Source organism: Leptonotus elevatus, chromosome 15 (genome assembly GCF_054856555.1).
Source record: "Leptonotus elevatus isolate MCC_2025b chromosome 15, RoL_Lele_1.0, whole genome shotgun sequence".
Classification (NCBI taxonomy): Eukaryota; Metazoa; Chordata; class Actinopteri; order Syngnathiformes; family Syngnathidae; genus Leptonotus; species Leptonotus elevatus.
Genome location: NC_141253.1, coordinates 9,948,687 through 9,975,064, shown reverse-complemented (window position 1 = coordinate 9,975,064; position 26,378 = coordinate 9,948,687). Strand labels below are relative to the sequence as shown.

At 41.8% G+C, this 26,378-nt stretch overlaps 6 protein-coding genes across 22 annotated transcripts in view; 3 read left to right on the top strand and 3 right to left on the bottom strand.

The window, feature by feature from the left end:
• Positions 1–681, bottom strand: part of dnm1a (dynamin 1a) — a 43,478-nt gene extending 42,797 nt beyond the window's left edge. For 7 of the 13 annotated variants that reach the window (XR_015097184.1, XR_015097185.1, XM_086095826.1 and 4 more), the window contains exon 1: positions 285–679. Coding sequence is in view for 11 of the 13 variants with exons in the window: in XM_086095826.1 (XP_085951952.1) it covers positions 285–445 (161 nt within the window). In the remaining 2 variants the exon portion in view is untranslated. Of the gene's footprint in view, positions 1–284 lie in introns of all 13 variants that reach the window. The other 6 variants (XM_086095827.1, XM_086095818.1, XM_086095823.1 and 3 more) reach the window with 3 other exon arrangements.
• Positions 682–1,712: 1,031 nt separating this feature from the next.
• Positions 1,713–15,432, top strand: ciz1a (cdkn1a interacting zinc finger protein 1a). The gene is made up of 15 exons (XM_086095830.1): positions 1,713–1,833; positions 2,275–2,479; positions 3,507–3,637; positions 3,712–3,950; positions 4,045–4,132; positions 4,326–4,413; positions 5,190–5,275; positions 5,382–5,542; positions 5,622–5,752; positions 5,836–5,929; positions 6,023–6,136; positions 6,409–6,537; positions 6,616–6,694; positions 13,130–13,251; positions 13,569–15,432. Exons 2-15 carry the CDS (start codon positions 2,295–2,297, stop codon positions 13,695–13,697), a joined length of 1,776 nt encoding a protein of 591 aa, XP_085951956.1. The 5' UTR covers positions 1,713–1,833; positions 2,275–2,294; the 3' UTR covers positions 13,698–15,432.
• Positions 15,027–16,489, bottom strand: bbln (bublin coiled coil protein). The gene is made up of 2 exons (XM_086095844.1): positions 16,171–16,489; positions 15,027–15,925 (listed from the first exon to the last, which is right to left on the bottom strand). The coding sequence occupies exons 1-2, from the start codon at positions 16,247–16,249 to the stop codon at positions 15,714–15,716; spliced, it is 291 nt and encodes a 96-aa protein (XP_085951970.1). The 5' UTR covers positions 16,250–16,489; the 3' UTR covers positions 15,027–15,713.
• Positions 16,490–16,729: 240 nt separating this feature from the next.
• On the top strand, positions 16,730–18,952 carry surf2 (surfeit 2). The gene is made up of 6 exons (XM_086095836.1): positions 16,730–17,084; positions 17,243–17,394; positions 17,537–17,640; positions 18,186–18,374; positions 18,446–18,579; positions 18,839–18,952. Exons 1-6 carry the CDS (start codon positions 17,010–17,012, stop codon positions 18,926–18,928), a joined length of 744 nt encoding a protein of 247 aa, XP_085951962.1. The 5' UTR covers positions 16,730–17,009; the 3' UTR covers positions 18,929–18,952.
• A 798-nt stretch (positions 18,953–19,750) lies between these two features.
• Positions 19,751–24,038, top strand: LOC147161885 (uncharacterized). Of its 5 annotated transcripts, XM_086095834.1 has the most exons (4): positions 19,751–20,177; positions 20,605–20,955; positions 21,832–21,909; positions 22,004–24,038. In XM_086095834.1, the coding sequence occupies exons 1-3, from the start codon at positions 20,054–20,056 to the stop codon at positions 21,894–21,896; spliced, it is 540 nt and encodes a 179-aa protein (XP_085951960.1). In that variant the 5' UTR covers positions 19,751–20,053; the 3' UTR covers positions 21,897–21,909; positions 22,004–24,038. The 5 variants fall into 5 exon arrangements, 4 of the variants coding, with proteins under 4 accessions (XP_085951960.1, XP_085951961.1, XP_085951958.1 ...); XR_015097186.1 differs by having other exon boundaries at positions 20,605–21,909; XM_086095835.1 differs by lacking the exon at positions 21,832–21,909.
• Positions 24,039–24,246: 208 nt separating this feature from the next.
• On the bottom strand, positions 24,247–25,770 carry LOC147161884 (histone H2A-like). Its single transcript, XM_086095842.1, has one exon. It carries the CDS (start codon positions 25,744–25,746, stop codon positions 25,360–25,362), a length of 387 nt encoding a protein of 128 aa, XP_085951968.1. The 5' UTR covers positions 25,747–25,770; the 3' UTR covers positions 24,247–25,359.
• Positions 25,771–26,378: the final 608 nt, after the last annotated feature.

Here is a 26,378-nt window from a genome sequence, read left to right as displayed (position 1 = left end):
CCCATCCAAGGTCTGCAGACAGCCTTGGCAGGGTCCATAGGCGCTAATATTCTGTGAACACACCATGCAGCAGGTAACATGAACTCCGAAAGGGATTTATGCAAGGCCTTACAAAATATGAATCCCCTTGATGCACTGTAGCCTATGCAAACGTTTTAAGGTGAGTTTATTAAACGATATGGCAGTAGGATAAATGGAGGAGAGAGAAGGAGGAAGAGGAGGAGGAGGGGGATGGGGACTAAACATGGTGCGTTAAATGGAGTAAACGCTTTAAAATCACTTACTTGCCCACGAAGTTCTCCAGCACCGAGCTCTTCCCCGCACTCTGTCCGCCCACCACGGCGATCTGAGGCAGGTCCAGGTTGGCGTTCTGGCCGATGGCGGAGAAGGCATCCTGCATGCGGTTCACCAGGGGGATCAGATCCTCCATGCCCCGGTTCCCCATGGTGGCCGGGTGGACAGTCCTCGACGGATGTATCGAACGCGATGCCCCCCCTTTAATTCTATTCTAAGCTGCGACCGAGCCCCGCGTTGCGTTACCGTCCCTGGTGCGCTTCTCCACCAGCGAGTGCCGCAGGAGGGCGGGGGGAGATCAGGACGAGGATGAGGATGAACTCTCCTTGTATTTCCCCTGGAAAACTCCAAGCATGCAGTTCTCAACACCCGCCGCTTGGTGGCCACACTGCTCTGCTTACTGCTGTGTAACGTGACGACCCAACTTCAGTTAAAAAGGTTGAGCAACAACAGCACACGTTTGTTGACATAAATGCAACATATTTGAATTTAAATACAGAGTGGGCCATTTATTTTTGAAGCTGCCGGTACAGTGAATAATGGTAAATAATTTGAGGAAAGAACAGTATAGACCAATAACAACTCTAAGCATAACAGAATTGAGTAGAACTCGATAACGATTACTTTTGCTGATTACGCAAAACATTTTGATAGCATTGATATGCCCACCCTTTGGAATTTTATGACACAGCAACACTATGACATAAACGATAAAGTCATAAGTATCATTAACAACTCTTATAAATGTATGACCAGCCATGTTGTCCATGGATGACATCTGACTGTCCCAAGAGATACGATGGGCGCAAAACAAACACTTATGCAAGGGAGGAGGTTATGAAGGAAAGAAAAAAACACGTCAATAGGTAAGAAAGGAAGGGGGGAAATCATGTTTAAGCAACAGAAGGAAGGACATAAAAAATTAACGAATAACAAGGAAGGAAGGAAGGCAGGAGAAAAAAATATAAAGGAACAAAAGAAGGAGGTCATGAAGATAAAGAGGACAAAAGACAGTAAGAGGAAAGTTGGTTTCAGCAAAGGAACGATGGAAGTAAAGATGCAATAATAAAAGTTAAGCCTGGGGAAACACATACCTATAATGAGAAGGTGATGAAAATAAATGTTGTATCTACTTTTGGCCATTCCTGCATTGTTGTTATTCTTAGCAATGACTGCTATTCAGATCTGTCCATGGTGCTGAATTGCAAGTTGCATGGACAGGAACACTTTCGTATTACAGTATTAGCATAAAGCAAAATAAAACATGTCATATCAGTGTATATATCATCTATATTTATATTTCAGACAGCCGGGTGACTTCGTGAAAAGGCATTTAAGGTCAAATGGCAAAATGTCACAAATAGGCAACAGGAACTTTCCGTTTTGGAGGTGACCGCTAGAGGGTACCAAAACGCAATCATCGCTGAGCCGGAGAAAGCTCCAGTAGTGTAGCAGACGCGTTGAGGGCACATACACCGTGCTATTCTCTTTTAAAGGATATAATTAACAATCACCGTCGTCTTGACTCGCTTTCGGGAGGTAAGTGGCGGCGACGTATCGAATAAGTCTGACATAAAGGAGTAGAACCGTACGCTTAGCCCATTTTACGCTAGGCTAAACTAAGAGACTGCAGTCGGCCATTGAGCGGCGTCCAATGTTAGCTTTGTTTATTTGGCTTGTAGCAGCGGCGCTATTGTTCTTCGTTCTGTACCTTGTCCACATTTCATGACAGTTTATGGAGAGTGCGCCTGTTTTTTTTCTGTTAGTGGTTCTTCGTTTCGTAGGCTAAGGTAGCAAACGAAAGTAAATTAAATTTTGCGCTTTGTGTTAGCTCGCTTGCTAATGTTAGCTAGTTGTCATCGCGACCTATGAAAGCGACCTGTTGTGTCCCCGACGCGGCTGTCATTGAAAGTTGTCCAGTTAGCATTAGCTTCTTCTCCCTTTCGGACGCTCTGACAACCACAACATTTTGTCAAACAGGAAGGCAACGAGAGCTCGTTATGTTCAACCCCCACAACCACCAGCAGCAACAGCAGCAGCAGCATTTCCACCAGCACCTGCGGCAGCTTCAACAACTTTTCCACCAGCAGCAGCAGCCACCACCGCCGCCTCCGCCACCGCCGCCTCCGCCGTCACAGCCCGCTGCGGCTCCCCATGTCGCCCGTCACCATCACCAGGCACCGCGGTGAGCCTTTAAACGCGACCCCGGAGCTTTGCATAAGGCCTTCGGGTTAAGTAGTTGCCTGAGTTCCCCTAAAAGAAGCACTTAAATTTGTATTCAGTGCGCTTTATGTTATGTTATTTCATTATTCATTTTCTAAATGTTGATTTCCGTTACCTTAAAACTTTTAACATAACAGAAACAACGTTTTATCGGAACTATATTGTACACCACCATAAAAGAACACTCACAGAATTACATAAGACTAGTGTTGCTCAAAGATAAATTATGACAATATCAAAACACTCGCCTTAAAACCCTTTGTATTCAACACACTTGAGCCCTTGTTTTAGTGTCTGCATTGTTTTTAATTGAAGATAACATGAATTAAAAAAACCAAGATAAAATATTGTTTTTAAGTTGTTAATTTACATAAAATCTTTTTATTTTATTTTTTAAAAAAAGACAAGATACAACATTGTTTTCAAATTGTTATGATCAATTTTCTTGGGTTTTATGCTCAGTTTCTTTTTTTCTTTCTTAATTTATTTGCAATACTTTGTTACAACTGTGGTACCTTTTTAAAGTGTTCTATGAATAAATTAGTGTTGAAATAAAGCACTACTACGAAGAGAGTTGTAATTGAGAATAGTGAGAATACTGTACAATCCTAAATAAAAAAGACTGATACCAGTTACCAAAGTCTTACAATCAAGGGAATAAAGTTGATATTTGAGAATAAAGTTATAAGTTTATGAATAAGGATTTGCATTTTAATGAGGATGATGTCATATAATTACAAAACTTGAAAAGGAACATCAGACTATGATGAACCTTATATGTAAATAATCTCAAGTGTACTTTAAATCTGAAATTGTAGTTATGATAGAATAAATTGTAATATTTAGTGTTTTTATTTCCAACGTGGCCCTAATATTATTTTGTATGTATGGGAATCTACAAATCTGTTGTAGCTCAACAGAGTTGGCCTGCATGAAGTTCAACCTATTTCCATGTCATGAAAATTGACTGTTGTCGCCATTGTTGCCAGAGCCATCCCTGTGCCTCCACATACAGCGCCACCTAATCCCAGAAGGGTCAATCTGTGCCAGGCAACCCAGACCACCATTATCAGCCCCAACCCCATGCTGCAGGGAGCCTTAATGATGCAGCAGATGCAGGGTGAAGCTTGAAGACAAAAACGCCTACGATACACTTAAAGCATACATGTCATGTATCATGTTGTATTTCCTTAGGTAACATGCGGAGCTTTGGGATGGGTGGACAGCAGTTCCGTCAGTTCTTCACAGCAACAAACAGGTCTCTGCTGGGTCCGGTTCCAATCGGCATGGCAATGAAGTCCCCACTCATGGGTTTCCCCGCCGCTGCTCGGTCCTTCCACCCTCACCCTCGCTACTACAGCAATGCTGCAGCCACCACCAGCACTGCTACTACCAGCACGGTCATGGCCTCCTCAGTCACCACGACCCGCACAGTAATAACAGTAGCAACTTTAATTGGGAAAAAAATGTCGATGATGAAATAAAAGTGTCTTAACCATTTATGTGTGGGATGCCGTTGCTCCCTAGCTGGACAAGAAGACTGACAATGAGCAGATGGCAGATGGTTGTACAGCTGATATTCCAGCAGCTAGGAAAGACGGGGAGCCCGAAACAGGTAAATGTGTAAATCCATGAATCAGTGCTTGTTTTAAGAAGAAAGTGTCGACCATAAAATGCAAACATTATGCATGAATGACAACCATAATAATAAAAATTGTTAAATAAACACAGAAAATAATTTTCTTTATAAAGATAGAAATCTTGATAAAACACTTTTGGTGGTTTATATGTCTTACTGTAACCCACAGATGAGGATGTGGAATGGGTGGATGGATCTGCGCAGAGCTTTGAGGAACAGCTTGAAGAACCTGCAGTGAAGAGGCAGAGGATGGCAGGGTGGGGCAAAAATTGTAATTGCATCATTGTACGATTCTGATCCATTCTGCTCATGAATGTCTTGACAGTAGCCTCTGTGGCCTGGTCTTGTCAAAAATGGCATTTTCCCATCACATAACTTGGGGACAAGGTCAACTGTCAAATCTCCACTTTTTGAAGCAGTAAGAGTCATAACTTAGACAGGAACGCACATGTGTGTAAAGGAATGCTACAGTGCCAACCAAATAGTCTGAATTTTACAAGAATTAAGTCATTATATTAAGTCATTAAAGTTACAATATTATGTGGAAAAGATCATTTTACAAGAAAGTGTTTATTACATGAAAAATTATTGTGAAAAAAGTTAAATTTCTGAGAAAAAAACATGTAATTAAAAAAATTGTATACAAAGAAAACATTCATTTTTAAAACTTGTACATTACATTAGGCACTGCCACTGATATTGTCACAAATTACAAGATAATGTCTGAAAACCAGACTGTACTGTCAGCGGAGAGGAAGTTACGTCTTCTGGGCACTTCTTACCTATTTTGACATTCTGCGGATTCTTATCGTTGAAATATGCATGTAGCGCTTCTCTCAGTCTTATTGGTGGCATTTTTTGCCATAAGACAGAAAATAAGAGTTACGTTGCTCACAAAGAATATGTCACAGCAAATAAACAAATTTGATTGCACGTTCGTTTGAACCGGGTCGAACAGAATGTCTCCATTTTGCGAGCTATTTTTTCCTCAATGCAATTTCATGTTTTTTTCTTCTTATTTGTACTCAATCAGATCTGAGGAGGATGTCACCACAGCAGATTCAGATGGCGATAATCTCTCTTTAGAATGTAACACAGAAGAAGGCACCCAGCTTGATGGTAAATTTCACCACAGCACTAACTAAAAGCACATAAACCAAAACAATTACTTTTTCAAACTCACATTTGTGGACCGATTTCTAGTATCCCATCTTTATGTTCGCAGACTGCCTCCTCCTACAGGAAGGAGACCCTGAACCGGGTTCAGAAGTGGAGGAGAGCCACGCCACCGTGCTGGGTGATGGTGAGCCATCAGACAAACAGGAAGTGGAGGGTGTCAACAAGTTTTATTGCTACCTCTGCACCATCACCTGCCACAGTCAGGAAGTAGGTCACACCTCAGGTAATAGTCTGTTATGAGCCTCTTTTTTTTTTTTAACCATCTACTTGTGTGTTTTTTTTAAAGAACTTCCGCAGTCATATGAACAGCGTTTCCCACCAGCAGAGGATGATGGAGATTCAGCACATGAGCAACGCCTGCCTCGTCACACTGCTGCCACGACTGCACGAGACTCTACAGGGGGCCGGTAAAGACGGGTATGTTTGCACAAGCTCATTTGCGTCTTGAGAGTTTTCCATACTGTAATTGTTGTCTTTTATTTATTTTTTTCCCTCAAAAGAGAGAAAAAAGCAGACACGCAGCGCTGGTGCGCAACCTGTTGCGCTCGCTACTCCACCAGCATCTCGGACCATCGACGCACAGAGGAGCACAAAGTAACTTTCACTGTTGGTTTTCATAATGAAACTAGGAAAGGCCTTGGAGAAAAATACCAGGATTGTGTATAGTGATTCCTGTCCTGTCTTCAGCTTGCGAGCAGAGCAGCTGTGTCGTCCTGCAGCATCTGCAAGAAACACTTCAGAAGCTCTAAGCTATTTGTGGCACACTTGCAGTCCCAGGAGCACCGTCAGAGATTAGAGAAGGTATCCGACGGCATTCCTTATGGAAGAATCCAACGAGGGTGACATATTGATTTTGGTCCGAGTACCTGTATTGCTATATGGTATCCTGTATGTTGGTTTTTGTTCATGCACATGAAGTTAATTTTATTTAGAAGCAGCACGTTCTATTTAGTCACAGATTTCAAATGATTTTTTTCTTTTTTTTTTTGGTAAGGGGGGCGAGGGGAATCAGGGATTTTTTTTAAAGGCCATGTCACCCCTTTCAAGGCCTGAACCGCCACCATGTTTGTCAGCAGCTTCAGGAAAAGGAGAGCTCTGGCACCTCATCCAAGCTGCTGGACATTGATGGCATTGAGATGGAGGAAGAGGAGGGTGAGGATGAGAGGCTCGACTGGAATGAAGAAGACTACCCTGAAAACCAGGTACTTTTTTTTTGTGGCTTTTCATGATGAATACTTCAAATCAAATCTTGTGAACTTAGCATTGACTTCCTGTGGCAGGATGGATGGAGCTCATGTAGAGAGGTGACTCTGAAGGACGTGTCGAGTGATGAGCAGTTTGACCCTGACACAGTCTACGGTGAGCCGCAAGGCGTTCCACTGCCTAATTTGACTCGAATGACAAAGTTTTAGGTTAATTGAAAACTCTATGGGTAGATCTCATTTTTCTGAATTGGAACCTTACCAGCTCCTTGATGCTTGGAAAGTGACACGGAAACTGTTTTCACGCTGCCATATTAACCCATTCGCTGCCATTGACGGCTATAGACGTCATAAATTAATTTTAACTATTTATATTAGTTTAACGTTTTGTTCCACTTTTGTTAACAAGAGTATGAAAACATAGAAACGTTTTTTTAGAACAGATGTAAAATTTGTGATTAATCGTGAGTTAACTAGTGAACTCATGCGATTAATTAGGATTTTTTGTATTTACAAAAATACATCCTATTATTATTAGCGACCATGCACCAGTCTCCCTTTCCCTACAAGTTGATTATACCTTTAAACCACCACCTACATGGCGTTTTAACATCTCACTACTAAACGACGCAGAATTTGACAAAATTATAAGAAAAGAATGGGCGGACTTTTTGGAAATAAATGACTCTCCAGACCTATCTCCAGCTCTTCTCTGGGAAACCGGGAAAGCAGTAATTAGAGGTAAAATTATATCATATTCATCTTATAAAAAGAAACAGGATCAAAAATTAGAAAAAGACTTGGAAGATAAAATTAAACAACTGACGGATGAGTACGCAATAAACCCAAATAACCAAATATGGACTGACTTACAAAATACAAAAATACAGTTAGACGATATGTTAACTAAAAAGACAGAGTTTATAATACAACAATTGAGATACAACAACTTTGAATATAATAACAAATCAGGTAAATTTCTTGCAAACCAACTTCAACGTAATCGGGAAAAATCGCTTATAACGGCTATTAAAGGTACAACTGGTGAATGTACACAATCACCAGAAGAAATTAATCAAATTTTTTATAATTATTATCACAATTTATACTCAGAAACTAATAAACCTAACCCAGAGCATATTGAGGCATTCCTCAGTAGCTTAAGTATACCTCAGGTAACTACTGAATATAAAGATATGTTAGATGCACCACTTACTATAAACGAGTTGTACAGTGCTCTAGATAGTATGCCAAATGGCAAAGCACCCGGCCCTGATGGTTATCCGGCTATATTTCTAAAGCACTTCTGGTCAATGCTTGCTCCACTATTCTTAAGAGTAGTAACAGAAATTAAAACTAATGGTCACATACGCCCACACATGAATACAGCAGCAATTAAACTTTTATTAAAGCCAGAAAAAGACCCCACCCTTCCATCAAGTTACCGTCCGATTTCACTAATTAACACTGATATTAAAATTATCACTAAGGCTTTTACATCTAGATTAGAAACAGTAATCCCGACAATCATTCATAGCGACCAAACAGGCTTTATTAAAGAGCGTCACTCTACTAATAATATTAGAAGGCTCTTTAACCTTATTAGTATGTCACAGCGGCATGATAAAAAGGCAGTTATTATATCATTGGATGCAGAAAAAGCTTTTGATAAAGTTAACTGGTCCTTCCTCTTTGCTGTTTTAAATAAATTTGGCTTTGGGAAGTCATTTATTCACTGGGTGTCAGTATTATATGATTCTCCTAAAGCTACTGTTACTACTAATGGGATTATATCTAAGAGTTTTACTCTACAGAGAGGCACAAGACAGGGATGCCCACTGTCGCCTTTATTATTTGCAATATTTATTGAACCGCTTGCATTAGCCATACGCCAGGAAAGAATGATTCAAGGAATTCACTCTGGGGTAACAGAACATAAAATTAATCTATATGCCGATGATATTTTACTTTATTTAGAAAAGCCTGCTATTTCATTAGGGGAAGTATTTAACTTAATAACTAAATTCTCACAGTTATCAGACTATTCTATTAACTGGACAAAATCAACACTTCTACCTATTACAGAAAATTCATGGAACCCTGCAAGCCAGGACCCATACTACTCATTTCCTATAGGTAATTTAAAATACTTAGGCATAAAAATCTCACCTAAATTAACTGATTTAGTTCATTTAAATTTCACTCCACTTCTGGATAGCATTTATAGTGACTTGGAGCGCTGGAATAATCTTCCTATTTCTCTAATAGGACGAATAGCCACTATTAAAATGAAAGTTTTACCCAAAATAAACTATTTTTTCTCAATGATTCCATTTAAACCTACGGCTAACTGGTTCCAGTTGTTGGACTCAGCCGTTACAAAATTTTACTGGAAAAAAAAAAAAGCAAAGATTAGTCTATCTACTCTTCAGAAAAATAAATCCAAAGGAGGTCTAGAGGCACCAAATTTTATGCACTATTATATAGCCAACCAGCTACAATATATTATTTTATGGGCACAACCCAATAGAGATACTAACTGTTGGCTGGAACTAGAACAGAAGGATTGTAATAACCTCAGACTCCTAGATTTACTCTTTATTACAACATCGATTAAGCGCCATAACTGCTTTAAAAATCCAATGATTTCCGCCACCCTGACTGCCTGGTGGAAGGCACTAGAAATGACAAAAGCCAAAGTGGAGCCCAGCGGGCTTTCTCCCCTATGGCATAACCCCGACTTTCAAATTAACAACCAATCGTTTTATTTGAATGTGTGGGAGCAGAAAGGAATTACACATCTCCACCATCTCTTCTCAGATAATATGTTTATATCATATACATCCTTGCTCCAAAAATATAAAATAAAAAACGGAAACTTTTTACATTATTTGCAAGTTAAAAGTATGATAAAGAAACAAATTCCAACACTCCAGGGTACGCTCCAACCGCCTGTTTTAGCTAAAGATATTACCAAGCTTTCTCCAACAACAACAAAAAAACTCTCAAAAATATATAAGTTACTTTCATATACTGATAAAACGTCTTTACCCATCTCAAAATGGGAAACAGACTTGTCTATAGCTCCGGAATCTGTCTTTTGGATTCAAGTTTGTGAAAATGTTTTTAAAATGACAAAACACACAAATTTACAACTTATCCAATATAAAATTATTCACAGAACATACATTACTCAATATATGATGAAGAAAATGGGACTCTCAGACTCCGACATTTGTCTCCAGTGTTTACAAAACACTACAGACACTTATTTTCATGCTTTATGGTTATGTACTCCGGTTATGTGTTTCTGGACTAAAGTCTTAGAAAAACTTTCCGCTGTCTTGGACTGTAGGATACCGTTCTCTCCAAACTTGTGTTTGCTAGGTGACTTAACAACAATTGACTTACCACATAAACAATTTCAATCTATACTTGTAGCCCTTACTATCGCAAAAAAAACAATTCTTGTTAACTGGAAAAATAAACAAACTTTGAATATCGACCAATGGTCTAACCTCCTCATAAATCATATTTTAATGGAAAAAATATCTGCCTCAAATAAAAACCAAATGTCAAAATTTAAAGAAACATGGTCTACGTATATAGAATTTTTTAACCTAAACTTGGATTTTAATTCTGCCTGTTAGCGAGAGCCACAGCAGCGTTATAACTGGCATTGATGTTTCTGTATTAGGCAATTTGTAACTAATGGTTGTGTTTCCATAGTCAGGAACCCGGCTGCTGCCAGCGGGATCGAGCGGATTCACCTCCGATGGGCACCAGGGGTTGATATTCGGATTCACGGCATGCCAGTGGGTTAATTCTGTGGGTGCTGTCCCCCCTGGCGGGGAGTGGGCGGGTCTGCCCCTCTGTTGGCTGCTGGGTGGCGGCTGCGTCTTGGCCGTTCCCTGGGTCTCTTGGGGGGTGCTGCGTTGCGGGGCTTTCCCTGGTGTCGGGGGCGGCGCCGTTCCGGCGCGGTCCGTCGCTCTGGGCCCGGCGACGCGGTTCGGGGCCTGTGGGCCGCCGGGGTGCCCGGTGGTTCCCTCTCCCCTCCCCCTTCCTCCCCCTTGCTGCCTCTCCCTCCTCGCCTCTCCCCGCCCGTCCTCCGCCTCCTTGTCCCCTCTCCCTCGTCGCCCTTCCTCCTCCTCTCCCCCTCTCCTTGCGTCCCTGCCGCTGCCCCCTGCCCTTCTTGTCGTCCCCTTCCCTCCTCCCTTCCCCTTCCCCGGTACGCCTTCCTTCCCCTCCCCTGGGCCGGGGGCTCCATCCATGGCCCGGGTCTCGGTGCTATGGGGGCCGGCGGGGGTGGCTGGGGTTTGGTGTCGTGCCCGCCCCGCTCCGGTGGGCGTCCTGACACCTCGGGCGGGACCCAGTATCCGGGGGGCGAGCCCTATCGCCCCGCCGGACGGGTCCCATATGCCCGCCGGGGTCCTGGTGGGGTGGGTGGGGGCTTGGTGGGCCGGTGCGCCTCCTGCCCCCGCCCGGTTGGGGGGGGCCCCGCTGGTCACACCTCTTAACTCACTACACTAGGTTTGCACAATACACTTTTATAGACATATAGGGCACATAACACACTTTGGGGGGTGGGGTAGGGTGGAAACACCGTCTTCACCCTACAACTCCCCTCCAATTTTAATACACCACACAACTTGTGGGTGGGGGGGGGGGCTTGGGGGCCTGTGGGGGTGCCATCGGTTGGGGGCCGCAGTATAGAGCAGTGCTGCGGTCCCCTGTCCGTGTCGCCACCCCCCCCCCCCCCCGCCCTATCTATTTTTTTTAATGCACCACATACACTCAGCAACATGCTTGGGTGGCGGGTGGATCGGAGCGTGGGAATATCATTTCCATCGGCTCCGGTTCACCTGCTCCTAATTTTAATGCACCACACACACACACTTGTATATACACTGGGTGGGGTCACATTCACGGTTTAGGGGTAGAGTTCGCCAGTCCGCGAGCTGGCGGACTCAGTAACAGGGGTTAATTTTCACAAAGAACGCTGGGGTGACGACCGGGGCCTTCCCCCGCTGGGCCTGGGGTTCGGGGGTGTCGGCCGCCCTCCGGTGCCCCCATCTCCCCCTTCTGCCCCCGGTGTTCCGTCCTTCCACACGGCGGGGGGTGGGGTGGGCGCGGCTGCCCTCTCCGCTCCGCTGTCCGGCCCCTCTTCGGCGCCGGTGCCTGGGTGCGGGTGGTCCCCGGGGGCTGGGGGTCGGGGGTTGGGGGGCTGCCGGTTGGTCGGGGTGGGGTCGGGGGGGGGGGGGGGGCGGCTTTGTTGGGGGGGGGGCGGTGGTGGGGGTTGCGGGGTGGGGGGGTGCTGGGGGTGGGGGGTGTCTGGGGGATTGGGGGCATGGGGGCGGCTGGGGCTGGGTTGGGGTGGGTGGCGGGGGGTGGATGGGGGGCGGGGGGTGGTGGGGGGGCGGGGGTTGGGGGCCGGTGGGGTGCCTGGTGGGCCTGCAGTGCCCCGTCCTGCTGCGTTGGGCCGGGGGCGCGGGCCGTGTTGGGGCGGGGGGCGCTCCTGCTCCTGGGTTTGCTCTCCGGCCGGTGGCCCTGGTGGGGCCCGGGGGTCGTCCTTTGGCGCTGCCGCGGCCTGGGGGGCCCTGAGGTGTTGCGCTTGCTCTGTTCCGGCGGGGGTCGACGGCTCCCCTCTTTGGTGGAGATTTTCATGCATGCCAGATCCACCACACCAGCATCTACCGAAACTCAGACACAATCTGTTTCCTCCTCAGGTTATTGAATCGGTGGAGGCTGGTGTCTCGGATCTCACGCGGCTTCGTCTGTCCTTCCTTCCTTTTCTCGGTCTCTCCGTTGGTCTCTTGAGGCCTCCCTGACTTTATGTTTTTTGGATTTGTTGGGGTCTGGATGTTTCTTGGGCTGGGGAGGAGTTCTGGTGGGGGGTGTCTGGTCGGTGCTGGATTTCACCTTCCTTGGTTTTCTTCGGTCCCCTCGGGTCTCCTGGTGTTCGATTTAGGTGAACGGTATAAGATTTTTTTTTTCTAATAGGTTTTCTGGTGAGCTAACAAACACACGCACGCACGCACGCACACACACATACTCACCCACACACACACAAAAAAAAAAAAAAAAAAAAAGTATGTATGTATGTATGTATATATGTATATATGTATGTATATATGTGTATATATATATATATATATATATTTAAAAAAAAAAAAAAAAAAAAAAAAAAAAAAATTAGGATTTTAAAAAATGATCACTTGACACCCCTAATTTTTAATAATCTTCTTTTTTTTTATTTATAAAAAATAAAATTTTAATAATTTTTTTCTAATTTTTATAATCTTATTTTTTATAATAGATTATTAAATTAGGGGTGTCAGGCGATTAACATTTTTAATCGTAATTAATCGCATGACTTCACTAGTTAACTCACGATTAATCAAAAATTTGATATCTGTTTTAATACAATAAAAACAAATTCTAGGTTTTCATACTCTTAACAAAAGTGGGGAATTTTTTTAAACTAAAATAAATAGTTCAAATGAATTTTTGACGTCTATAGCTGTCAATGGCAGTGAATGAGTTAAGAAGCGTCTCAATTGTCTTAATGTGTTTGTTTGTTTTTTTTCCACAGGTTCCAGCTTCTTTGTGCCGGTAGCTGGTTTCATCTGCCGACTTTGCAACAAGTTCTACCATTTTGACTCGTCGGCTTTACACACACACTGCAAGTCCCTCAAGCACTTTGACAACCTTAAGGTAAGATACTAGTGGTCATCTTAGGGTGCTCACACCTACTGCAGTTGTCTTTCTTGAGTCAGAATTAGTTGACGAGATCATACAGTACCTTTTGCGTGTCTCACATCTTTATTGGTGCTCGCTTTTTGATACATTGTCGCCTTGCCGCAACCCGCCTCCTCATGAGACAGGACTGCAGCATCAAAACAGGCTAAGTTCAGTGAAGTTAAAAAAAGAAAGAAAGTGTAATGTAATTATTGACCCTTCTGGTATTTTGGTATGCTCTAAAGACATGGGGGAAAGTGTTACATCATCTTGTTTGTGTTGTCCGTCCTTAGAGACACAAAGAAGCATTTGGCGAAAAGTGCGACAACACTGACAACGGCAACCGCAGAGATTTGAGAGGAACGCCCACAGACTCTCTGGGAGGAGCTTGCCCCACTAGTACTACAGGGTCAGTATCATAACTCAGCAGTACAATTCGGACAGAAAACCAGTTCCGGGACAAAGTAGAGGAGTCCAGCATTTGTCAAGGTCCTAAAGTTTCAGCACAGTTTTGCCACCTTCCACTGACGACGCCACCGGAGAAGACAAAAATGCTCTGCCGAAGCCAAACGCCAGACGCAGGCCCGGAAGGGCCAAAAACAGACACTGAAGGATGGATGAGAGACATGTTTTTTTCTCCATTAAGTCCCTAATTTGATAGCGGTGATAACATGTGACCTCAATGAGGCAAAAATGTAAATGTATATTAAATACATATTTACTTTTAAGCTCAGTACGACTGTGGAAACCTCCAAAGTCGAACCCTTCAGCACAATGACCGTGGGTGGAAAAACCTGCTTCAAGACCAACCATTTTGAGAACTTACTCCCAAGATAATTTCTCAACTCAAACTGTGTTATTTGCTACCTGCCGACAGTCACATCTTTGAGGGGCCTTTCCATCATAATCCTTTTGTTTTTGTGTGTAAAAGCGGTTGCTATCTTCCACAAAATGAATGAAAAAAAATTGCGCTGGCACTATTCTGGACCACTGAATTCCAACAGAATGAAAAGACTGTGTTCTGCAGCTATCACTCAGAGCAAAAAGCTGTTCTTCTAGAACACATTAAAAATACAACAGACACCCAATCGCAGCAGTTTATGTAAATATTAATAAAAAATATTGAGAATATGGACTGTTCAAAATCAGTTATTTGTGACCAATGAAAATAGTTTTCAAAAGGGGCATCTTGTTCATTCCCAGAGTGTGTTCCACTTTGGAGGTTTAAATATTTTCAAGACTACAGCTATTTAAAACAATGCAAGAGGAGAAAGACGGCAGCAACACAATTATCATCACAGCATTCTAGGGCCTTGAAACCAGCCTCTCATGGAGAATCTAGAAGAGATTATTATTATTATTTTTGTCATATATACAAAATTAGACTTTTATTTGCAGAGCAGGGGACTGAAGCAGTTTGGGGTATTGGTGTCTTGCTCAAGGACACCACAGCTATGTGCCCAGGTCCACGGTCTTACTGGGCCAAAACAGCCCCAAAAGGTAGCAAAATGGCAATTGCTTAATAATAATAATAATAAATACATTAAAAAAGACTACAGCTTTATGATTGTAAACCTGGCTGTCAAGGCAGGTTTATGCTAATCACAAGACCGCCCATATGTCACATGGTGTTAGAATCACTTTGGACCATCAGTGTTAATGGCAATTTGGTGTCACATTCTTGTGGACGTTTTAAGTGATGTGTTGATATTTGATAGAAGAAAAAAAAAATGGCTGAACACAGCTTCTTCAAGCAAATAAGTTTTTATTGCACCAATTCTGCTCTCGTTTCAAATGCATCCTTCCTTCTTAACTGTTCCAGAAACATTTCATCCTCATTTGTGGTTATTTCAAGACACTTAGTCTTGCTCACATGTAGCAAAGCTTGACATCACCTTGGTGACCTACCACATGATTAGCACAAGCTTCTTCTTTTTTCTTCTTCCTCCCTTCCATTTTTTGTGTCTGCAGTAACAGAATCTTCAATATGTGCATTGTAGCTCAGAATAATGTGATTTCAAAACAAATTTTAGGACTGTATTTGTATTCAGCTACTCACTTAACAAATCAAGACTTGATGATTTCTAAAATGCTGGAAGTGCCAATGTATTTTTCGGATGTCATTTTAATTTATATTAAAGTAAAACATTCTCTGCAGTGGTGTAAACACTCTTACCTTACTTTTCCAAGCCGCGTGAACAGAGAAAATTAACTTCTTAAATTCCCTACATTTATATAAATTTCAGACACAACAACACAAGCAAAGGGGAAGCTGGTCTTTGTTTCATTACTAGGAGTCATTTTAGGGGAAATATCTAGAACCAGTGACCATTTTCTGAGACATTGCAAATACAGTACACTCCTACAAGTATCTTGCTTTGGGAATGATTCTTCTGATGATGATCATCATGATGATTGATTGTAAGTGGTGTCACTGTTCAGTTGCCCGCATCTTGGTCGGGGTCCTTGTCTGTACCTTGCGAAGAGTCCCCGGGTCGTTGCTCTTCCAGTTGGGCTCTGAATTCCAGCCGGGCTTGCCGATTGGACTCGAGGAGGTCGTGCATTTTGTCGTTGAGAGCGTCGTTTTTCTCCTCCAGGCCGTCGAGGTACGAATTAATCTGGTCCAGCATGGAGTTGATTGCTGTAAACTCTGTGGAATAACAATGTGGACACCTGCTCAAGATAAAACCCTACAAAAGGTCGGCGGAACAAGAAAAAGGCAAATTGTGTATTGACTACATCCACCATCGATTCGAGCATATCCACTTAACAAATTGATTGAGATACATGAATTAATACATCAAATTAACTGCATATAGCTACATATTCACTGGACAAATATCACATGACATTTCTGACGTAATTCGAAGCAAAAATGTGGAAAATGTCTGTTACCTTCGTCATTAAATTCGTCGCCGTCCTCGATGATGCCGCCATCAATGGAGACGACGGGATCTCCGTTTGGTCCAGACATAGTAATCTATCAAAATGACCTAACGTTCTCCTTAGTTTTGTTCCGCTGGTCGCCGGAGGCACCGAACCACCGTCCGTTAATTTGTTTACGAGTAGATGTTCCAGTCCATCAACCCAGAAAAAAAATGTTGTAGACCAGCTAAACTTTACGGAAGCGTAAAGATTAGACTGCAACGCAGAACAAAAATGTATGTATTCACGATGTAACGAAGGGGATTATGGGAGATTTATGGCCGGGAGTTATTCTGCTACAAAGATTGTAAAGCAAAGAAGATGTTTAGCCTACACATAAAAAAAAAAACAAGCAACGAAGTGGTTGAAGTATCAATTAAAAATAAAAACATTCCTATACAGTTATTTGTTTCGTTTGTGTGTATTCTATTTTATTTGATCGTAAATATATGCGTACAGTGTATTTAAAGATATGATCATACTGTTTGCTCATCATTTAACATCTTTGGTAATAACTTGTCACCTGACTGAAAAGGCGGAAATTGTCTGACAGTACTCGTTTATCTTTTGACTATGACACAATAATAAAGGGCACACACTCTTGTTTATAAATTCCGTAATCTCCATTGTAACATTCCAAAGATCTAATCAAATCGTTGACAAGGTTTCCCAGAATGTAATCATTCAGTGTCGCTTTTTTATTGCGTCAGAGTCCGCGCGGACAAGCACGTTGTGGGCTTACTTTCTGCGAAGGGGTTTCCAAAAATCAAAATATTAGACGATTTTAACATTGGGAATATTTTACAGCTATGGCGGATTTACCTGCGGACGTAAAAGCTTTCCTCGCCACGCACCCTTTTCTCGAGCTGACTGACTGTAAAAAGGTGAGCGAGCAGGAGCAGGTCAAAACAACATGAATGTGATGCTAGCAGTCATAGCCGCTTTGCTAATAACCACGTTCACTGATTTGGAACGAGTTGTGATGACGGAATGTGTGAAACTAAAATGAATGGTCAGTTCATTAAGCTTAATGCTGTTTCAGATAAAGTGCACACTGAATGGCCATGAGTTTCCATGCAAACTGGAGGAGCTGCAGAACTTCACCAAAGGGAAAAAGTATCAGAAGCTGAGCTCCCAAGCAGAATTTAACTACAGCCAGTATGAACCCCACGTTGTGCCAAGCTCAAAACAACCGTAAGAATACTCACACTTATTCACATACTTTCTTCTGACTATCAAACGATTTGCCATTGCTTCTCAAAGTACCAAATCAATGACCCAAGTACTCATTCAGGTTGCTCTCATGATGCTTCTTGTTGTGTGTTGTCTTGTGCAGCAATCAGCTCTTTTGTAAGCTGACCCTCAGACACCTGAACAGACAGCCACACCATCTATTAAAACACGTCAACGGGAAGCGCTTCAAGAAGGCCCTTGACAAATGTGAGCGTGCCACTCTTACTTCCCTGATCTCCATGCATGAACTACTTCTAGATGTTTCCACTTCTAGTGTAAGAACGTATTTCATTACATGTATATACATTAGGGTGGAGGAATGTTTACGAACGCTGTTCTTTAATGTTTTATTATTGTACCGTGATTAAAGGGACAGTAATGTGAAAAATCTTACTTTTTGGAGCTTTTAGCCATGTTAAAATGCTAATTCCTCACCAAAAACACCACCGTAGTAGTGTTTTCCTCCATTCGCCCCTCTATGAGAAATTCTAGGTCATCCTGCTCTCCAAGCACCAGCCCCTCCCAACCCGAGGTTTTACTGAACCAGGCGTTTTACTTTTGCGTTAGAAAAATAGCCAGCAAAATACCTAACATTTAGTAAAAAAATTACATCACCATGGAGTCAAGGGTAAGATTGAATCATTATTTTGTATGTTTGCTGTTATATGCCAGTATCTACAAAAGACATACTTTACTAGCATTGGATGAAGTATTGATTTGCCGTCTGACTTGTTTTGTTTCTGCTACCCGAGATGAGGAATGCGTGAAGCAGGGCATCGAGTTCGTCCCAATCAGGCTCCAGCAGAAAAGGCCGAAGGAAACGAGCACAGACGTCCACCGGGGCAGGAAGTCCAAACATGGCAACGGCACGTGGGAGGCATCCTCCAGCGACGACGAGAACCGCAGCGACTCGGAAGACAGCATGAGCGACCTCTATCCCTGTCAGCCCCTCGGATGCCGCGACTATTTTACTCGACGCCTTTTAATCTGCTAACACGGTTTTCCATCGCAGCGGCTACCTTCACTATGAAGGACTCGGCCGAGGAGAACACGGAGGCGGTACCGCGCGAGGACGAGGATGACTTCCAAACGGATGAGGATGACAAGATGGAGGTGGACGCGCTACCCGTGGAGAAACGTAAAAAGGTCTGCAGATTTTTTTTGTCTGTTGAATCGTGAAACTTTACGCATTTTTGTTCACATTTCAATAACATGTCTATGACATGCTTTTGTCAAAATGCACCAAGAATCAAAACGGTCACAGTTATTCAGTTGCAGAGTTTGGATAACACTTAATGAGTGCACATGAACTGCAGCGAGCCAACTACTGTATATTTATGTGCAACTATGTTGCCTTTAATCGTGTCTTCATTTAATATGATACAAAATTATTTCTGTTTTCTAGGTCCAAGGTGGGGGCGGCCTTCAGAAGAAATTCAAAAACAACAGGAAAGACCGCAATAAAAAATCTGTGAAAATGATAAATGGAAAATAAATTATAGGAACATTTTTGTCTTGATATTGGTTGTATTTTTTGCAAATGAAAGGCTATCTATAATGTTGAGTTGTCCAAATTTGTTTTATATTTCAAATTTAGTTTCTGGTTTTCATTCAAAAGGACTTGGCCAAAATATAATCTGTAAAAAAAAATCTTACAAGCTATTAATAATATACTGGATGTTGGCTTCATTGTGTTTTGAAGACCAACTATGTCATAACTTGAAAATATATTATATTAAAAATGTAGTTTTTTCAGTAGCAATATAGAAGTTGAGATTTTTGTGATAGCTGTCAAAATGCAGAAAATCAAACCTGACCCAATTGTGTGTTTTGGCAACTTTGTGACCAGTCAAAATTCCTGAAAATCTTCCTTTCCTTGTCTCCACGCCCAGCATACATGATAAATTAGTCTGTTCTATATTTTAATGTGGGTTCTATGGACAAATTATTTGTGTATGTGCACAAATGTATATTGCACTACTATTTAAAAATTCTGGGGTCACCAAGATTATTTGTTTTCCATGAATGTAGTTACAGTACAAGTACCTGTTGGGGTCAACTGTGTTCTGAGGCTGTATTTCTGATTATTATTATTTTTTAGTGAAAGGGGGGAAACTGTCTATCATAAAATGACATTGTACGTGATTAAAAAAAAACAATATATAGCAAAGTATTTTGTTGTTGACTTGTATATGCAATACACTTCATTAAACTCCTGCCAAGTCGCTTTGCACTCTTCAGTCTCCTCCACAGTAGGTGGCGGTATACACTAAAGCGATGTAATACGCCAGTACATTTGTTTAAGAAGAAAAAAAGGTTTGTCCAAGTTAAGCAACTGATGGATTAGCAGATACCTTTTACGTTGCAAAACGCGCTTCACTGAATAATTCGTCCTGAATTCATGGTGAACGTACTCGAATTTCGACGCTGTCACTACTTTGAGTCAAACATTATTACATTTCGCGTCCGGTTAAAGTCTTCTTGGTGCTCGTCGAAATGTCTCGGCCTTACTTAGCCCAATTTAGCTTAGTTTGCTAGCCGCTAACAAACGAGACGCGTTTGTTATGTACACATTGGCTCGGCAGAGATCAAGTGTGCTTAAAGTGTCGTTCATGTGAAAATGTACGCAAGAACGAAAATCAAGTGCGAAGAAGAGCTTTGTGGCGCACAAGTGGAGAACGAGCGACATCGTCAACTGCTGGACACTGTTTGCAAGCAAATTCGAGTTGTGTTGAACAGAGCAGGTTCGTCAATTGTTTCGTCACTACATTTCAACAATATTCCTATATTTATTTTTAATATTAAAGGAGTCTTCATCCGGGCACTGTGCGACGTTACGATTGATATAACATTATTGGCGTCCCAATACTTGCTGGAGCGTTCCTTCAAAATAAAATCACGACGAGTTTATATCGTGAAAACAAATAACGAAAAAAAAACAATACTGGCATTACAATTATTCAATATATATTTAACCTCGGAGGCCACTGTAATGAGTCCATAACAATCTGTTAGGTTTCAGTGATTCCCCGAATAAACTAAGGACGATTTGTAACATTTACCAGCTCTTTCGCTCATGTGGCCCATCTAAAAATCTTAAATATAAACAATAATGCACACAATTAAAGTCACAACAGATTTTACCAAAACCATGTGCGTCTTGTCCCGCAGATGTCAGTGAAAAATATCTTCGTCTTGAGCGGCAGGACCCACAGTTCCCTGACATAAAAGAGGAGGCTTGTGAGCCCCCTGGTGTCAAAGAGGAAGAGCATCCGCAGCCCACCAGCATAAAAATAGAGGAGCAGCGGACACCATACATTAAAGAGGAGGAGGATTTCACAGAGTTTCCAGTGATGGCTGTTCTGCAGAAGACTGAAGATGAAGGCCAGTCTGGGATAGGCTGCAGCAAGCCTGCGGCCCTCGTGAGGATAAGCGGTTCAGATACTGGGTGGATGGACGAAGAGAAGAAAGTGGCAGAGCCTCCACGCAGCAGCTCAAGTCAACCCATGGCAGAAACTAATGGTGAGCCCTGTGGAAGATCACAAGGAGGTACCTGGCTCGCTCCCATGTCAGATGGTGACAGCACGTCACAGTCTCCTGACACTGATGATGATGGACAGTCTGAAGGTGATAGGACACGTCACACTGACAGCAGAGAGAAACCTTTTGCTTGCTCACTTTGTGGCAAAAGTTACTACCGGAAAGCAGATTTAAATCTACACGTAAGAATCCACACCGGTGACCAATCTTTTTCCTGCTCAGTTTGTGGCAAATGCTTTTTTTCAAATAGTAATTTAAAAAGACACACAAGAGCCCACACTAGTTTTGCTTGCTCAACATGCGGTGAACGTTTCTCGAGTAAGTGGACTTTAAAATCACACACGCGATCACACGCTGGTGCAAAACCTTTTTCCTGCTCGGTTTGTGGTAAAAGTTTCTCATTGAAGGCAACTTTGAAGAAACACACGAGAACCCACACTGGTGAGAAACCTTTCGCCTGCTCACTTTGCGGTAAAAAATTCTATGATAAGGGAGGCTTGAACACACACGCGCGAGTTCACACTGGCGAGAAACCTTTTATCTGCTTGGTTTGTGATCAAAGTTTCACTACAAGCAGCAGTCTACAAAAACACAAAAGAAGACACACTGGTGACAAACCTTTTGTCTGCTCAATATGTGCTCAAACTTTCACTACAAATAGCCAATTGAAAATACACATGCGGACACACACTGGTGACAAACCTTTTGCCTGCTCCGTTTGTGGTAAAAGATTTTCTCACAAGCATAGCTTAAAGTTTCACACACAAACACACACTCGTGAGAAACCCTCCCAATATTTGCAAAAGAAGAACAGATGGAAACGGGCATAAGTCACATGTCCGTTTTGCGCATTTTCAGTAATGGAGGTGAGGCGAGGAGGTGATTCTGATCTTCCAGGCCGGAGAGAAAGATACATTTCATGATGTCATCGACACGGTGCGTCGTGTAGGCCAGCTGAAAAATGATGAATCCAGGCCTCGAGGAATTACTCTTCAGTTCACATCGAGAAAAAAATCCACTTTTTTTCCAGAACAAAATGCGTTTTGCTGAAGATTTGTCATCATCTACGACTGGTGGCAAAGGCACGCGAGCAAGGGGAGACGGCGTATTTCATCGGAGGGAGAGCATTTGTCAATGGAACTGAACTGCTTCTTATTGCTTAGGATCTCCTCGTTGACTGTTGTTGGATAACTGGTACTGAGATCTGAGACTCATCGGAGGGCCCTTCAGGTGTGTCAAAGATTAAATTTTGAGTTCAACTAAGGAATGCCGTAAAAGCAAAGGGATCTGTTATTATTATTATTATTATTATTTTATTCTACTATATTTGTTGTTGTTTTTCTACTAGAAATGTTACTTTTTGTTGAATGCAAAATACATTTTTGAAAAAACTACTTTTGTCACCTGTTTTTTTTTATCCCACTCAGATTAGTTTTTTTTAAAGGTTTATTTTGTTTAAGTGGCTAAGATTGATTTTGTTATTTGTGCATTTAATCTTTTAGTTAGACTAAAATAACTGATAAAGAATCCGTAGACGGAATTTAATTTGCCTATTTCTATTGTTGTGTTCCACTGACTTGCTTAACAGAGATGTGCAGCCCCAAATAACAAGGTTATTGTTCTAGCACACTAAATCTTAATTTGTTGTTTGTTTGTTGTTATTAATACGTCATTGTCTAGTGTTACTCTCAATAGGTGGGTTTCCATCCACCTATTTTTAATCGAATTTTCAAGAATTGCAAAAAAGAAACTGAATGGAAACGCCAGAAATTCGAAAAAAGGCCCAAAATTCGTAACAATTTTGTTTTTATTACGCTTGGAGGGGGTGGTTTTTGAAGCGTATCAAAAAAAGGAAAATGCGCATTTTGGCGATGGAAACAGGTTTTTCGAATAAGCGACTACAAGACCGGATATACGTCGCACGTTTGTAATCACAATAAATGGCGGATGATAACATAAGATATGTTTGGGGAGACGAAGAAACACGATTCTTTTTTATAATTAATTAAATAAAAAAACATTAATGCAATTTTAGATGGCTTTATTTTTACACACTTCACTTACATGCGGGTGTGAAGCTAACAAGACAAAGTACTTCCGTTCAGTCCGTCAAAACAAACATTCCCACCTGGAACTCCCCATTGTTCCAAAGTTCCGTCAACTACAACGTCATCTCGCGGCGCATATTCGAAAATCGAGCGGACGGAAACGGGCATAAGTCGCATGTCCATTTTGCACATTTTCACAAAATTCGCATACAAATTTCGAAACATTTGGATGGAAACCTGACTATGGGGATTAAGAAATATTGTAAAGCGATTTTTTTGTTCGCTAAACGGCATAGATTTTTTTTTGTTTTTCAAGAGACACACTCAATTACTGATGACGTGAGATTGTGGAAAGCTAAGTGAGGGAACGATACATGGATCTACATACTCAGTCTGCTGGTCTTGCTACAATGAAACATCTGTTTTCTGGTAGTGTTTTCTAACTCTGTGTGATAAAGCATGCAATTTCTTACTACAGGTAATCTGCATTTATCATTGTAATAAAACAGCAAAACAGCAATCCCACATTGATTTGGTATTTATTCCTAATTAGGTTTTTTCTCAAATTGGAGGTCTTGAGTTTGTACTTTTATGTGATTACAAGATTGAAAAAAATCCCTTGTCTTTATCCAACTTCCACAAACAAATGCTGTTGACTTGGTCTTTGATTTACAAGCACATTTTTTTCTCCTCATAAATGCTTTATTTGGAATAGTCGCCATATATTGCATAAGAATAGATCTTTATTTTGTCCAAATTGGTCTTTTAACAAATAAAGTAAGGGAAGTTTCCTATAAAATTATACATAGGTATTACCCTGTCAAAAAACAACTTCTTAGGTTCAAGAAAGACATTTGTGTTGATTGCTCATTCTGTGAAATGTCCCCTGAAACATCGGTCCACCTATTCTGGCATTGCCCTTATACCAACAGCTTTTGGAAAGATGTGTTTCGTTTTATTATTGATCATATTGATTTTAATGTATGTATTTTCTGGAAAATGTATTGTTTGGTTTCTGTAATAATGATCTGATTAACTTGATAATTATTTGGCGAACTTTCATGTACACTAATCCAAAGTTAGTCATTTAAAACCTTTGTTTTTAGTTTTTGAATTGGAAACAAACAATACATAAATGCAATATTGAGATCTATAAACAAGAAAGCGATGAAAACTGGCATTATGGCTCATTTGTTTGTTTTTCTTTATTAATAACGTGTTTGTGTAGTGTTTACAGGTTGATTGTATAACCTCATTAAAATTGTTCAATAAAGGTATATGAAAAAAACTAACATGTCAGTCACACGAGACTTGGAACGAGAGTTCGGTCATATCCGGGTTCATCAACAGGCAGTGCGTAGTCTCAAAGATAGCCGAGCGATGATATGTGAATAAACATGTTAAACGACCTAAAATATACTTAATTAAAAAACGTACACATTTTTATTTCTAAACAAGAATGATTACAACAAAATACCGGTAGCTGTATAAAACAGTACTGCGGACCTGAGAGAGGACTGTTTGAATCAAATTCGTGCGAGAAACGTCACGCAGCAGCACTGCCCACACGCCCTCACTAAACACAATTTTGCTTTTTGATTTAATACATGGCATTACTCATTTCCTGTAGTTTTTTTTTTATCTGCGAACATGGATGACTAACCAATTATTAAATGATCACTTTACGTTAGTGAAGCACACATTATGTGAACGCAAGACACGGACTTTGTTATTTAGATTGTCAGGATGATTTTACATAAACACCAGAGATTAGTGTTGTAAACTACACATATACATCCGGGATACATACTGTAATATATTGTGATTTCCTTCAAAAGGGCCCTTATGGGGTAGATGCCACGAACTTCCGACTTCCGGGTTTTACACACAGCGCCGTTTCCGGCCACTGTTCAGACACTCGCACCGCACCCCTGCGTCCCCGCTCATCAGCGGGAGGGCGTCTCGGCTATCTGAAATGCTTCGGACACTGAAACAGACACTCACAGCCTCGCACCAGTCGACCGGAACGCGCCACCGAGGGCCACAAAGGCACGGCCCACACGCCGAAAACCGGAAACGGAAACGACGCTGATGAGTGAAAACCCGGAAGTCTCGCTTCCTCAATAAGCTTAGAATAAATATTTCCTCGTTTTATCATACTTATACATTTAAATTGAAGCTCGTGTAATTTTGTTCATGTGTATTCATTATCACTTCTGTTATTTAAACAAAACAAGTTTGACTCCTCATTGTACTTAATCATAAGGAATTGCACTCTAGAAACAAGTGGTTGGCTCTTAAAAGAGCCTTTTAGATGGTTGCAGTAGTCTACATAGATTTACTTGGATTTGGCAGCTTTCTCAGTCTTCTTGGGCAGTAGCACAGCCTGAATGTTGGGCAACACACCGCCCTGAGCGATGGTAACTCCGCCAAGGAGTTTGTTGAGCTCCTCATCGTTGCGGACAGCCAACTGCAAGTGGCGGGGAATGATCCTAGTTTTCTTGTTGTCACGAGCAGCGTTACCAGCCAATTCCAAGATCTCGGCGGTCAGATACTCGAGCACAGCCGCCAAGTAGACGGGTGCGCCAGCACCGATACGTTCGCCATAATTGCCCTTGCGGAGAAGTCTGTGGACACGGCCTACTGGAAATTGCAGGCCGGCACGAGAAGAGCGAGTCTTCGCCTTTGCTCTCGCTTTACCGCCAGTTTTCCCTCTTCCGGACATATTTCAAGCGTTTAGTTTGTATTGCGTCTTTTCGACACAATGGCTTCACGTCATACACAGTTATTATATACAGGCAGTTGCTGCTCTTTGATTGGATAGCTGAAGCGGAGAAGTGGTTGTCCAATCACACGGTACGCAGTCTTTATATTCAGACAGTTGCAGCTGACTGATTGGATAGCTGAAGCGGGGAATTGGTTGTCCAATCGGCAATGAGCTGTAAATCCCGCTTTGAGCAGTTTACACAAAGCAACAATTTTAACTTCACGGATACACATGACCAAATGATCTGAAGGGATAGATCTAGCTCTACACAAGTTTTTGAATCATACATAGTTGAATTAACACTTATACTGTCAAGATTTTTTCCTCCCATTTCAAACTCTGGTCTGTGTTTTTTTGGCCCTGCACATTTGAATTAAGCTATTGTTGTCCTAACGGTCAGACACTGTTCATATGTAATGCATATGTTAATGTCTCCACAGACGTTATGCTGGAATGTACCCGCCCATCCCTGTCAAGAATCAAGATATTTATTGTTATTTGCAAGCATAACGAAATTTTGTTCCAGCACCTTTCGGCACAATTTATAAAGGAACGTAGTTATAAAAACATCAAACTAGACTACATACATT

Bases quoted from the DNA above. Each gene is read 5' to 3' on its own strand.
- ciz1a (XM_086095830.1), top strand. From the start codon at position 2,295: ATGTTCAACCCCCACAACCACCAGCAGCAACAGCAGCAGCAGCATTTC. The intron at 4,133-4,325 runs GTAAATGTGTAA...TGTAACCCACAG, and splicing joins AGACGGGGAGCCCGAAACAG to ATGAGGATGTGGAATGGGTG. The intron at 5,543-5,621 runs GTAGGTCACACC...TTTTTTTTAAAG, and splicing joins TCACCTGCCACAGTCAGGAA to AACTTCCGCAGTCATATGAA.
- bbln (XM_086095844.1), bottom strand. From the start codon at position 16,249: ATGTCTGGACCAAACGGAGATCCCGTCGTCTCCATTGATGGCGGCATC. The intron at 15,926-16,170 runs GTAACAGACATT...GTTATTCCACAG, and splicing joins CGACGAATTTAATGACGAAG to AGTTTACAGCAATCAACTCC.
- LOC147161884 (XM_086095842.1), bottom strand. From the start codon at position 25,746: ATGTCCGGAAGAGGGAAAACTGGCGGTAAAGCGAGAGCAAAGGCGAAG.
- LOC147161885 (XM_086095831.1), top strand. From the start codon at position 20,054: ATGTACGCAAGAACGAAAATCAAGTGCGAAGAAGAGCTTTGTGGCGCA. The intron at 20,178-20,604 runs GTTCGTCAATTG...CTTGTCCCGCAG, and splicing joins AGTTGTGTTGAACAGAGCAG to ATGTCAGTGAAAAATATCTT.
- surf2 (XM_086095836.1), top strand. From the start codon at position 17,010: ATGGCGGATTTACCTGCGGACGTAAAAGCTTTCCTCGCCACGCACCCT. The intron at 18,375-18,445 runs GTCAGCCCCTCG...TTTCCATCGCAG, and splicing joins CATGAGCGACCTCTATCCCT to CGGCTACCTTCACTATGAAG. The intron at 18,580-18,838 runs GTCTGCAGATTT...TCTGTTTTCTAG, and splicing joins CCGTGGAGAAACGTAAAAAG to GTCCAAGGTGGGGGCGGCCT.